Raw genomic sequence first — 12,821 nt, forward strand, 5'->3', positions numbered from 1 at the left:
TGTGTCTAGCTGCTGTCAGGCAAGAGCAGGCTCTGTTCTCCCAAGAGATATCCTCTCCCTTCTCAGGAGCCAGAAAATAAATTAGGCCCCTTGGGGTGGGAAGGGGGACTTTACAAACAGTTCTCACTCCCCCAAGACTCCCCTTTCCCAGAGAGATTTGTTTCACCCAAATGATGCTAACCTGCCTGCTGCAGGTGCGGCAAATCCCAGCCACCCCCGCCACCCACACACCCTGATCTGCAGAGGGAAGCTTCTCTCTGTGGGACTCACAGTTAGCAGAGAGGCTGTCCATATTCAGGGAGTGAGAGCTTGCTGGTTTAGGACTTTAGACTCGACCCCTGTTTGTAGAATCTGGATCCCACTTATGGATGCGGGTCATTTTCTACAGGCCCCAGGTCCTCCTCTCCAGGAACCAGCGCTCTCACACCTTCCCTCCAATGGCAACTGAGCCTTCCTCTGTAGCATCTGGAGCCCTCTTAATAGGACTTAAGCAGCCCTTTCTATGGGGTCTAAGCCTCTGGGTTTATATATACTCTCTCAAGGACTTAGGCCTCTGTCTATAGGATCTGGTGCTTTGCCTATCTGGGCCTTTATCCAAATCAGCTGGCTGATTTGGTCTTTTGTGTAAATGAGAAAAGGGACCCAGTCCTCCGAGTGCATCTCTTGGCAAATGGAGCCCATGGGCAAAAATGAAGGTACTACTTCCTTCGGCAGAAGGTGGCCTGATGAGTCTCCCCATCTTAGTGAGGGAGCTTGGGCTGATGCAAGCTGTGACTCACCCCTGAAGGTGGCTCCTTTGTGCTATGTCCAAACTGTACAACTCTATGTGTCAGTTCTGACTACAGGACATGCACTTCCAGCTGTGATGCCTAGGCCTGCCTGTAGGCCTCTACTCATGGGGCTTGGGCTTCTCCAGAGACTGGTTTTCAGTGTATAATCTCTGGGCCACTGTCTACATGCCTGGGACCTGACCTGATGCAGGCCTCTTTCTGTGGCATCTGAGTTGTGGCAGTATCCAGGCTCCCATCAATTGCGGTACAGGCTTCTGTTTATAACTGTGACTCAGGTCTTTCCTGACTGTGACCCGTCACAATGAGATGTATATTTTGCACTTGTAATACAGTAAACACACACATACACAAACACACACACATACACAAGTAATTGCAACAACAATTTTAATGAACAATACTCACCTTCACTACAGAAGATACATTCTTCTGTAGTGAAGAGTGTGTAGCTATTTTTGTCCTGTTCTATTCTTTAAATTTTTTTAAAAATAAAAAGCCAGTTGAAATCCATAAAATTGATTTCTTGATTTCACTACCCCTAATGGGTAACAAGCTATAGTTTGAAACACTGGTACCTAAGGCTTGGGCCTTGATCAACACCTCCCTGCAGGGTGAGGGCCTCTGTTGAGCTGAGGTTCTCTCCAAGGGCTGGTCCTCTCTCTCTAGGGTCTCAGGCCTCTGTCTGCTCTCCTGCAGGCTTTGCCTGCACTTCCTTCTGACCCTCGGGCTTGCCTGCCCTGTTCTCTCCAGCGGCACTGAGCTCAGACTCCTGGGAGCTCTCTGAGCACGATACCTCACCCCTCTCCTCCCGGGACCAAGGAAGCAGGGAGCTGAACAGCTCAGGGGCAGGAGTGCTCAGGCTGTGTGGCCCAAGGTGGCTTCCAGTGCATCAGGTGGCAACCAGAGAGCTGAGCTGTGTTCCGTAAATCATGGAGGCTAGGGTCTGGAGAAGGGGGAGGCCAGGAGGCGGCGGGGGGGGGCACAAATAAACAATTCATTACAAAAACAAACAAGGAGCCTGTGAGTGGGAGGATCAGACATGTATGTGAATGGGAGAAGCAGCTGCCAGCCCCAGATATAAAATATTCACAGGTCCTGCACCTTGCACAGGGCCCACATGTGCCCCAGAGCAGGCAGGTGGTTGGTGTAATCCAAACGTGGACACCTGGGTGCTAACAAAGAGGGCAATGCATGAGTCCTCTGACTTCAAGTGTGCGTGCCATTACGGCTACATAGAGCTCTAATGTCCATGAGTTGACATGGAACTACACACATGATGGACTGCTGGGAGCACAGTGCTCGGATGTGTGGTCCAGCACCAGGAAATGGGGCTTGGTAGGTGGGGTCAGGGTGTAATAACCTCTGACACTACTCATGCTGTGATCCCTCTAATGAGCCAGGCAACCTGAGAAGCCTGAATCTGGGAGGCATCTCGGGGTGTTCCACTGGAGGCATGTGTGACTCCTGAGTGAGCTTCGAGAAGAGCTGAGAGGGAGGCAGTCTGGTTGAGCAGTTAACAGGATGAGCTTGGGTTTGAATTCCAGTTCTACCACTCACTGACTGCACCAGTCACTTTACCGCCCTGAGACCGTGGAGTGGTGCTGATCTGCCCTGCCTGGAGGAGCTGGCTGTTGTGGGGATTAGGAACCCTGTCTCAGAAGCACTTGGTGCAGGGTTAGGGCCTGTGGAGCATCTGACTGAGGGAGGCCCCTTATCTTTATTGTGAAGGGGTATCTCCCAACGACGACCCACCTGGACTAGCCCCTTTCCCCATTTGTTCTCCCTCATCTGCAAGCTGCTCTAAGAGCCACCCTAGTGGGAAGGGGTGTCACAGTGCTTGGGGAGTGGGCATGGGTGGGAAAGGAATAGCATCGGGGACAGGAAACGTCACAGCAAAAAAACAAGGTCCCCCATCCTTGACAGTGTGGAAGGGGGCTCCTTAACCTCAGAGCCTCTCCTTAACCCCTAAAATTCTACCTTAATCCAGACTGTCTTGTCTTTCCTGCCACCAAAATGTAGCTTTCCATTGAGTGGCTGCAGGGAGACAGAGGAAGTTAAGGTAGAGGTCTCTGCGTATAGAGACCTTCACGATCTCCTCGTCCTCCTTCCCACCCCACCCCCCATGCCTGTTCTCACTGCCGGAGCTCTAGCCCCCACCCGCTGCCTATAGCAGCCAAGGGCTCCCCTGGCAAAGATGGCTATGTCTGGGCAAAACCCAGAGAAATGGCACTGAAGAGTGGGTGGGGAGAATCCAGGCTGAAAAGAGCCAGAGAGGGCTAGGGTGGGGGGCCTGGGGCCTTCCAGTAGGCCCAGCATTCCCTGGCCCTCTCATGTCCCCTGGAAAGGCTCTGCTCCCTGAGGGAGAGAGCAGCAGACAGGTCTGAGCTGGCCTGCTCCTCTGCAGACGGAAGAACAGGTTGGGGGAGGGGGCCTGAGCTCTGTAACCCCTGCGGCCCCTGGGGGAGCTAGGGGCAGAGGGACTGAAGCCTAGGCGCACCCTTCCATAGCCTGGGGCTCAGCCCTCAGCCTCCACCGGCTATTCTGCTGCCACTTGGAGCCAGGGATCTGGGTCCCCAGCTATAAACATGGTGCCTGCCCACCCCTTCCCAAAGAGCCAACATAGCTTCGCCACTTCCCCTCCCCTGGGCTGGGCAGGTTCGGACTAATCTGTACAAGAGCTTCACAGCAAACATTGATCTGTAATAAAACCACCATGTGCGTTCAAGAAAAAGGATTCTAGACACAGAGAGACCCAGAGAACACACAGACACACTCACATACATGTTCACAGATGCAAAGCACAGAGCTCTGGGAGGGCAGACACAGGCACAAGCCGCCCTGATGACACAGCTAAGCACAGACTCGCACTGAATCAGACCACATCCCCTCCCTACCATAAACTTTGTCCTTCACAACCCAAGCCTTCCCTGACAGCCCCTTGCCCTGTGTTCCCGTAGCACTTTGTACATAGCTTTATAATAGATTTGCACTTGCCATTATAATTATTTCTTGGTCAGTTTGTCTTCTCAAGTAATATGAAGATTTCTTTCTTAAAAAGATTTTATTTATTTATTTAGAGAGAGGGTAAGGGGGAGCTGGAGAAAGAGAGGGAGAGACATATCGATGTGTGAGAGACACATCCATCGGTTGCCTCTCAAAAACCAAGCATAGGCCCTGACTGGAAATCGGACCGGCAAACTTTCAGTTTGCAGGCCACTGCTTAACCCACTGAGCCATACCAGTTTGTGCTGAAGATTTCTTAAGGGAAGGGATCTTGTCTTATGCAAGTGTTATTCCCAGCATCTAGCATGCAGCTTGGTAGTCAGTTAATAGGAGTAGGTGGGGTGCTTAATAAATAATTGTTGAATTGACAAACAAAAGAATAAATACATTCAGACAGTGGGACTCCTCCGCAGAACCCCTCAGAAGCACACAAAGGACACCAAACTCATGCCACTCATGTCTTTGGCCCCACCTTCTTGTCGCTTGGTCCTCTGATTTTCGTGGTTCTCAGCTTCCTCGAAGGCCCTTCTTTCTCTCCACTCAGTGTGAGACCATGAGTTTGTGTTCCACCTGAGGACAGGCAGGCAAGGTAAGGGTTAATGACACCTCATTAAGGTTTAATTGGAGGAAGGAAGCTGCCCTGGCACCAGACTGGTGGGTAGGCCTGCCCCTGGCTGGAGGCAGGCATCTCCTGTTCCAGCACCCTGCCAGGTGTGTGCATGATTTGGCCCTGGAGATCCTCAACCCAGCCGGGGGCACCTCCCCCCACTACTGGCTTTGCCAATTTAGTCTCTAGGCAGTACAGACCAGTCCTCCCCATCTGCCACGAAACATTCAGAGGGGGAAGCCGACTTCTTGTCCTTTCTCCTTTGGGTAGGCTGTGTCCCCTCCCACTTCTGTAGATGCTGGAGGCTGGGAAGAGGGGTGGGATAAGGAACTAGATGACTGAGATTACTCTAAGGGGTAGATTCGGGATATAGATAGCAACAGGGCTGTAGAGCGACAGAGCTGGGGATGTGGAGATGTCTGCCCAATTTGACCTTAAATGAAGAGAATGCAAATGAGATGCAGACGGTATGCAGAGAACACGAGGATCTCAGAATTAACATTCCTGGTGGCAGCGGCTCTGCACCCAGGACCCCAACACTGTTGCCAGGACTGCCCTCCTAACTTTCCAGGGTTGAGTGGCACTAATCTCGACTTACTCAAAGTGAGAAAGACACCAGTTTAGGCCCCGTCCGCGCAGTTCAGTTGGTTAGAGCGTCCTCCCCATGAAACAAGGTTGTGGGTTAGATTTCTGGTCAGGGCACATAAGAGAAGCAACTAATGAATGCACAACTAAGTAGAAGAACAAATAGACATTTCTCTCTCTCTCCCTTTCTTTGTCTCTCTAAAATCAATTTAAAAAAAAAGATAAAGAAAGAAAGCTAAGAACTTGGTCGGGCTAAGGAAGGACTTGGGAAGCTGAGAGCCACCCCAGCCTCCCTGCCCCTGACCCAGGCACCACCCAAGCTGGCTACTGAAGCTCAAACTCTCCAGGTTATGCCTGGACTCACCGTTGGTTGCTATGGGGACCCCTCCCACGTCCAGACCTGAACCAATAGGCATTACCTCTGATGACCTCATGCCCCAGGCCCCCGAATTCTATTGGCTATTTGGAAGCCAGAGTACCCTTCTCCAGCTGCATCACAGCTGGGGATCCCCCCTCCCCTCCCAAACGACCGCTGCCCCAGGTGGCCGCAGAAAGAAGGGCTTGCTGGGAGCTCACAATTTGCTGAATGAATGAATAAGGAAAGGAAGGAAGGATTTATAAAGGAGAAGAAAAAAGGGACGGGTCCCAATAAGACCAAAACTTCAGGGTTTAGCCTCTAGGGAAGGAGGGAGATTTGCAGTCTCGGAAAGTGTGGAGCAGGATCCGGTAACAGAGACTCGGGCTCTCAGGCTCTTGGAACGGACAGATAGAATGAGGCAAAGATGAGGGGAGTTTTTGCATCTGTTTGGGGGATGAGGGCATGCCTAGCAAATCGAGGGCTCCACCTTCAGCCGCCTAGCGCCGAGTTTAGGGGAGATCGCTGACGCCCCCAAACTTGCAGACCTGCCCAAGCCTTCTGGAACGGTGCCTCGGAACACGACCGGAGGGTTTCTCATGGATATAGGTAGGGCCCTGTACCGGAAGACCTCCTAGCGCCTTTAGCCCGTCTCTGCCCCAGGAGCAGACTGGGCTCTCGTTTTCCATGGGGACATGCCCCGAGATTGCATCAGGGCAGAGGCTGAGAGGAAAGCGAGGGCAGGGAAGGCTGGCTTGGCTTGAGGCCTGCGGCCTCCTGGCCTCAGTCTGCGACCGCCCCCCTCCCCCGCCCGCCCTCGTCCCCGCCCCTACAAGTGCGCAGCTGCCTAGGTGTTCGCCCTAGCTCTCGCAGGGGGCTGAGCGGGCCGCGAGGATGTGTGTGTGTGTCTGTCTGTGTCGAAGGCGAGACCAAGAGGGAGCGCGCTCGTAGGAGTGCGGGCAAAGCCCACTGGGCCCGAGTCTCTTTCGAACTCGCGTTCTTATCTCGGCAGATCAGCGCGCCAGAGGGACTCCTGAGTGGGCGCGCCGGGCCTGGTCACCCAGGAGGGTGTGTCTGGGACAGCGGCCAGCAGTGAGACCTCCCACAGTTCTCAATGAGAGGCAGGGGCTACTAACCAGTTGCCCCTAGCCTGCCCCACCTATGGTTCCACTGGAGACAGGTGGAGGTAACAGTACAGTTGAATTCCATGGCGACATAAACATATGTCCTGGGCGGTAGTACAGATGGAACTCGAATCCAGAACCAGAAGACCAAGCTCATATTTCGTTCTTCAGCTCAGATTCCACGCCCTCCGCACTCCAGTCCCTACCCTCCGCGCGCTAAAGACTGTTTGGGGTGAGGGTCCTGACACATGCATACCTACGGATATGACATTTTCTGAAAGTGGCCTCATATGGGGAAGGGGTTGACTTGTGTCCGCTCCGCCTGCGCCGCTGTCCTCCATCCCAGGCCGCAGCCAGAGCAATGGAATTTACCGAGGGACCTGGCTTTGACCAAGGCGCACAAGAGGGTGGGGGAGGGCTTAGAAATCCCCAGCATTTCAGTCTGTCAGTCTCCAACCACCGCCCCCCTCCCCCCGCGCCCCCGCCCCACCGCGTGTTCACACGCCGCCTCTCGCTGCCGCAGCCGCGGAGCTAATCAGCACAACATCCACCTATCGATCGCGGGCTCAGTGCCAGGCAGGCAGACGCTGTGCCTGTGGAGGCTGCGGGCCCCGGGGCGGTAGAGAACTGCGGGGGAAGGGGAGCCCTTTCCTCCAGCTCCATCCAGGACATCATTCAGAAGGAAGGCCCAGTGGGCTTGAGGGGAGACCATAGCCACTTCTGCCACAGGTGGGAGACACAGTGCGGGCTCGAGAGCAAAGGGGGCCCCCCTTCCTTCCCCGCCTCCCACCCTCTTGTAAAAGCAAAGAACAAAGAGGCCGCTGGGGATGGAGGCTTTGATCCGACCCCACCTTCCCCTTCTAGGCCAGGCACCGCCCAGACTGCCCTCGGGAGGGGGACACCCAGCTCGCAGGGACCCAGACACCCTGAAACCCAGGTGCTGTCTTTCTAGTAGCCTTGCCTGTGCTATCACAGTTTGGGCAGTGCCTCGGATGGGTGGGCTGTCAGGAGCACCTGCCCCCTCCTCAGCACAGGAAGCCAGCTAGGGAGGTGGGAGAAGGTGCCAAGCTCCACAGCTGCTGCTGGCACCCAGCCCGCACTGCCCAGAGGGGTGCCCACTGAAGCCTGGTGTGGATGGCCTGGGCACAGCTGGCACGGAGGTCAAGCCAAGTCAAGCTGAGAGCAGAGGCTGCAGGGAGTTCCTAGTGGCAGGGAAGGAGCCAGAGGTCGAGGACAGCAACAAAAAGCTGGGTGGTTTATTGAAGGTTTGGTCCAGACACTTATAAAAATACAAACTGTTATGAAACTCAGCCTCATGGCAAGTCTCTGTCTTCACAGAAGACAAGTGAGTGACCCCCTGGGAGGGAAAGGTGCTGCCCCAGGGAAGGGGCCCACAGGGCCCTGGGCACAGATGGCAGGCCTGGGCTGCTTCCTTGACCTGGTCCTGCAATCCACCTGTCCCAGGTTTTTGGCCTTGGCCCCCAGCAGGCTCAAGGATTCAATCCCAACAAATGCCAGTCTTCCTGGGAGATGCGATAAGGCCATCAAAACAGCTGTTGGAGAGTCTGTTTATCCTGCCTCGTCTTTAGATGCCCAGGGCTGTCTGCAGCTCCCCTGTAGTTCCTCTTCGGCCTGGGATGAGGGGGCCAGCACCTGCAAGGGTCACCTCAGACCCTCTGACTCCCCTCATCACTCCTCCATCTTGTCCGTCTAGCTTGGCACTCCCAGCTCAGGTGGCAGGGGCTCCTCTCCAGGGTGTCCTGGGAGGGCTCTGATTCCTGGGGTGGCAGGAAGGGTCCACTTGGCTCAGAGAACTCGCAGAAGACGAAGAATTGGAAGCAGCAGCAGCAGCAAGAGACAGAGGGGGCTGGGGGTGCCCCCGCCTTGCCACCCTGAAGTTCCACTCTCTCCAGGGCTCCCAACAGGATGGGCTGACTCAGACTCTGTGAGGAGGAGGGGCAGCACCAATGTGTCCTCCATCCCAGCAGTGTCCTTTCACTCTGCCCATCATCAGCTGTTCTAGCCTATTCTCCAGGGTCTCTCAGACCAGCCACTCCCTTCCTGTAATCTACCACCTTATCCTCTGTAAGCCCCAACTTCTAAGTTTCCCCCCAATTGCCAATACACACCACCAGTTCAGCAAAAGCCGTCAAGGGCCTTGACCCTGAAGATGCTGTTCTGTTGGCCCAGCACGACAGGCTTCAGTGTGAAGCTCCCACAGGCTCAATGGGGAGAAAAGAGGCCATAGCTTATTAACCCTGCCTGGATCCCTCTGAGTCTGATGCTCCCAGATTCTCCCACGCCTCCCCTCGACCCCACGGACCCCGAGCCAGAAGGGGTGCTCCCAGTTCCCCAACCCACTTACTGCTCTCCTTGCAGCAGACAGACACCTGGAGCCTCAAGCACTGGCCAGGACTCCCGGGAGTTGGCACCGCTGCGTGGTGGGAGGAAACAGCACAGGCTAGTTTGCAGATTCTGTTTCAGACCCTCCCAGCTTCTCTTCTCTCCAATTCCTGGGAAAGCTTTTCCTTCTTTCTGGGCCCCGTTCACTTGCAAGGGCCCATCCACGGCCCCTCCTCATGCCCCTCACCACCTTTCCCAGGACCTCGTCCTCCTCTGCGTAGACTTCACTCTAGATGCCCCCTTCTTCAGTCCTGGACTCAGGGCCCCTACAATCCCTCTCGCTGACCACAGCCCCTCCTCCCTCCCAGGTCTGGCCTTCATTTCCAGTCCCATCCTTCCCCCTCACCTCAGGCTCTCTACCTGGACTGGTGGCAAAGCCAGGCACCCCATTCCTGTCCTCATCTCCCCCAAGAGGGGACCGGTGCGCCCTTCCCCACTCACAGATGTAGTAGTAGGTCTCTCCAGGCAAAAACTCGAAGCCAAGGGAGAAGGGCGTGAAACGCTGAATCTTCTCTGAGAATTTAACTGGGCCAAAGGGAGCAAAGGGGAGGGAGCACTCCCAGCGCTTGAAGGCACCCACCCCCTGTGCCTGGCAGGCCTCATAGCCCGACCAGTCCACCATGTATAAAGCAAATGTCTCAGGGCCCTCGGGGGGGCCTGGACCCTCATAGTGTGGGCAGAAGATGTCCAGGTAGTCGTTGAGGCCCAGCTCCACCACGGCGTCTCCTCGAAGCAGCCTGCAGGCACAAGGTAGGTGTGGGCTGAGGGGGTCATGGCAGGGCGCATGTGGGGCACACAGGTCAGAGACGCTCCTTCCCAAGGGTCTCTACCCACCCCTCTCCTGCCCTCTGGAGAGGGAACATCTCAGCAAGGCCTGAGGTCTACAGACTGACAACTCCTGAGAGACAGGGCGCAAGAAACGAACGAGACAACAGATTTACAGGTTCAGAGTGGTTAAGGAATCGCCCACAACCACATGGCTCAACTGTGAGAGGGCCTCCCTCCGTGCCCTGCCTTTGCGTGGGAACTGCCATCTGGCTCTCTGGCCCTAGTGCCCAACCAGCGCCTGGCACAGCACCTGTGCCAGGTAAATGTTAGGTGAATGGTTGCTGTGAAGAAGCTGGGGTGGAGGCGAGGGACAGAGATCTAGGCCCACAACACAGTCACAGAAGCAGAGGTGGAGACTGGGGAACAGGGGATGTACAGAGGGGACCACCCTCCAGACCTCAATCCAATGCTAAAAAGAATGTCAGTGAGGGAGTGGATGGTGGGTGCTCCCCGCCTTTGTTGCCAGAACAAAGTCCCAGAAGTGGAGGGAGCCCTCTCTACATATCACCCAGTCTTCAGCCTCCTCAGGATGCCCCTGTCTGGGGACCTGCCTCAGGGAGCCAGTGCAGGTGGCAAGGACTGGGGCCGACTGCCCTGCACAGCACCAAATACAGCTCGCCCCCTCCACACACACACACACACACACACACACACACACACACACACACACCCTAGCTTGACCTGGGCAAGGCCTCCAACTGTCCCCAATGGGTGGTCCAAGGGGCACCAGTATCAGGAGTTCTGGTTAGAAATGCACATTCCTGGGCTCAGCTCAGAACTACTAGAACACAAGAAACCTTTGTACACTTTCTTTCACCACATCCTCAGTGCCTGGAAAAGTGTCCTGCACAAGGACAGGGCTCAATAAATATGTGTGGATTGAATGAATGAGCCGGAAACCTCGGAGTTGGGGGCTAGAAACCTGAATTTTTAACAAGTCCTCCAAGTGATTCAGAGGCACTGGTCTGGAACAGAGAGAGAGGAATTCTGAGTTAGAAGACAACAATGGCTCTTATCATCCGGTATTGGTATTGTAATGACCTGCCCAGAGGCCTGGTCTGCCCTCCCCAGGGGGTCTTTGGGCTCTCAGAGGGCAGAGTCTAGGGTTTCGAACGTCTGATCTCCAGCACCCTAGCACAGGTCCCGGTGGGTGCCCAGTACGCTCTTAGTGAGTGAATAAAGGCGGAGTCAGGTTGTCTCAAGTAGAAAATCAGAAAGGAAAACAGATGGAGACAGTAGAGAGAGACAGGGGGAACTGGGGAGGGGGGTGGAAGCAGTTACGGAGGTCAAAGACTTGGCCAAAAGTGATTGAGCTAGAAGGGCAGGGGCCAGACTAGAGACAAATAGAAGGAGATAATGACTGAGATGGAAACATAGATGCCAAATAAGAGATCAGGAGACAGTGAGTGCCGGAGGGGAGGCAGGCAAGCCGGGGAGTAACTCACGCTCCTTCTCGAGGAAAGTCCCCTGCTCGCTCTCAAGTCCGCCCGCCTCCCTCAAGCTGGAGGGAGGCTGAGGGTCACCAGGAGAGAAGAGAGGGGGCGGGGCTCGGAGCGCGCAGGCCGAGGGCCCTCAGCTCCCGGCTCTAAGAGGCTACCTACCATACTTGGGGCTGAGGTCCTCTGAGCGTCCCCCGACACGTGCGGGTTGGGGGGAGACCCGGGGCACGCCTCGCCCCTCCCCCCTCCCCGCCGACTCAAACAAAGGAGCCCTGGAGTGCAGCCGGCCGGGTGCCGGCGGCACCCTGCACTGAGCGAGAGTCACACAGACAGAGAGAGAGAGAGACTCGGAGGAACGCGCGCTAAGCCCGGGAGTTCACAGGCCCCGCAGGCTGCTGGCCGGGTTCGGCCCGGCTACCTGGGGTTACTGGAGTTCCAGTAGAAGTCGTGACGGAGGCCAGAGCTCCCTTGCAGAGGGGAGCCGAGGAGCGTGACCCAGAGGACAGTCCGCAGCAGGGGCAGCAGCCGCATCGCCCCCGCGGTTCAGTCTGGTCTGGTTCGGCCCGGCCCACTTCGCCGTGGCCGCCAGAAAGGTACAAAGTAGAGAAGAGGGGGTGCGGGGGAAGGGGGTGGGGTGTGGAAACTCATCAACCACGCCCCTGGATAACTTTTCGCCAATAGGAGTGTGTCTCCGCCTTTCCACTCCAGCGCCAACTCTTGTTAACCCCCTGTGAGCCGTTATCAGGGCCAGGTTAGCCAGGCTCCTACAGAGACTGGACAGGGTTGCGAGGGGCCAGGAGGGACGTCTTCCCGATCCATGACGGTTTTTAAAGAGGTTGTATCTTTAGGGTCTGCATTAGTACACTGTAGACAGTGTTATTAGAAGTGTGGAAGATTTAAATAGGAGCACAGGCCCCTTGCCCAGAAAGAGTAAAGTGAGGCCTGGGCAAGGACCCACGAAGTCTGTCCAGCCACCTTAGCGCATCACCCTGGTTTGTTTGTGGGTTTTTTTTTTTCACCTCTAGAGACAGCGCTGGGGGGAAGGGACAGACCGCCTCCTGGAGCACTCCTCCTCCTCACTTCCCCTTCCCCCACTGAGCCTGCAGTGGTGAGCTCGAAGCCCACCTTGGGGTTTGGCTCCTGTCCCTTTCCGCCCCACACCTCCATCCTGGGCTGGGGGCCCGCGCAGCGCCAGCCTTGAAGACGAAGTAATGAGGTGGTTGCGGCTTGTACAAAGCACCTTTGTTCCCGAGCCCTCAGGTGGGGGCGGGGGAGGAGGCAGGTGCCTGGCCTTGAGATCGTGGGAGCTGCCGCCGGGCTCCGCCCCGGCTCTGGGGCTCTGAGAATACCAGCCAGATCCACTTTACCCAGCCACCAGTCAGAGGGTGGGGACGGAGGGTAAAACAACTTGGCCGGTTTGTCGAATGGTCACCCCTAAGCGTTGGGGCGAGGGCTGGGTGACGGAATGGCAAAAGGCAGACTCCTCCCTTTGGTACTGGACTGCACAGAGAGCTATTCCAGACTGGGCAGAAGCAAACCATGGGCGTCCGAGCATCCGAGGATCCCGGTGACAGAAGCTGCTCCTTCGTGGGACTCTCGTTCTCCCTATTCTGTGTTCATCTGAGGGGGCAGCGTCCCCTGCTGGCCAGATGAGCTGCAGCAAAGGCCACCCAACCTTCCCTGAGC

At 56.0% G+C, this 12,821-nt stretch overlaps 1 protein-coding gene across 3 annotated transcripts; it reads right to left on the reverse strand.

The window, feature by feature from the left end:
* Window positions 1-4,208: 4,208 nt before the first annotated feature.
* On the reverse strand, window positions 4,209-12,751 carry EFNA4 (ephrin A4). Of its 3 annotated transcripts, XM_037162522.2 has the most exons (5): window positions 11,554-12,751; window positions 9,310-9,605; window positions 8,831-8,899; window positions 8,595-8,687; window positions 8,324-8,408 (listed from the first exon to the last, which is right to left on the reverse strand). In XM_037162522.2, the coding sequence occupies exons 1-4, from the start codon at window positions 11,664-11,666 to the stop codon at window positions 8,602-8,604; spliced, it is 564 nt and encodes a 187-aa protein (XP_037018417.1). In that variant the 5' UTR covers window positions 11,667-12,751; the 3' UTR covers window positions 8,324-8,408; window positions 8,595-8,601. The 3 variants fall into 3 exon arrangements, with proteins under 3 accessions (XP_053522264.1, XP_037018416.2, XP_037018417.1); XM_053666289.1 differs by lacking the exons at window positions 8,324-8,408; window positions 8,595-8,687 and adding an exon at window positions 4,209-4,364; XM_037162521.2 differs by lacking the exon at window positions 8,595-8,687 and having other exon boundaries at window positions 7,693-8,408.
* Window positions 12,752-12,821: the final 70 nt, after the last annotated feature.

Source organism: Artibeus jamaicensis, unplaced genomic scaffold (assembly GCF_021234435.1).
Source record: "Artibeus jamaicensis isolate MK-2021 breed Jamaican fruit bat unplaced genomic scaffold, CSHL_Jam_final contig_447, whole genome shotgun sequence".
Taxonomy (NCBI): domain Eukaryota; kingdom Metazoa; phylum Chordata; class Mammalia; order Chiroptera; family Phyllostomidae; genus Artibeus; species Artibeus jamaicensis.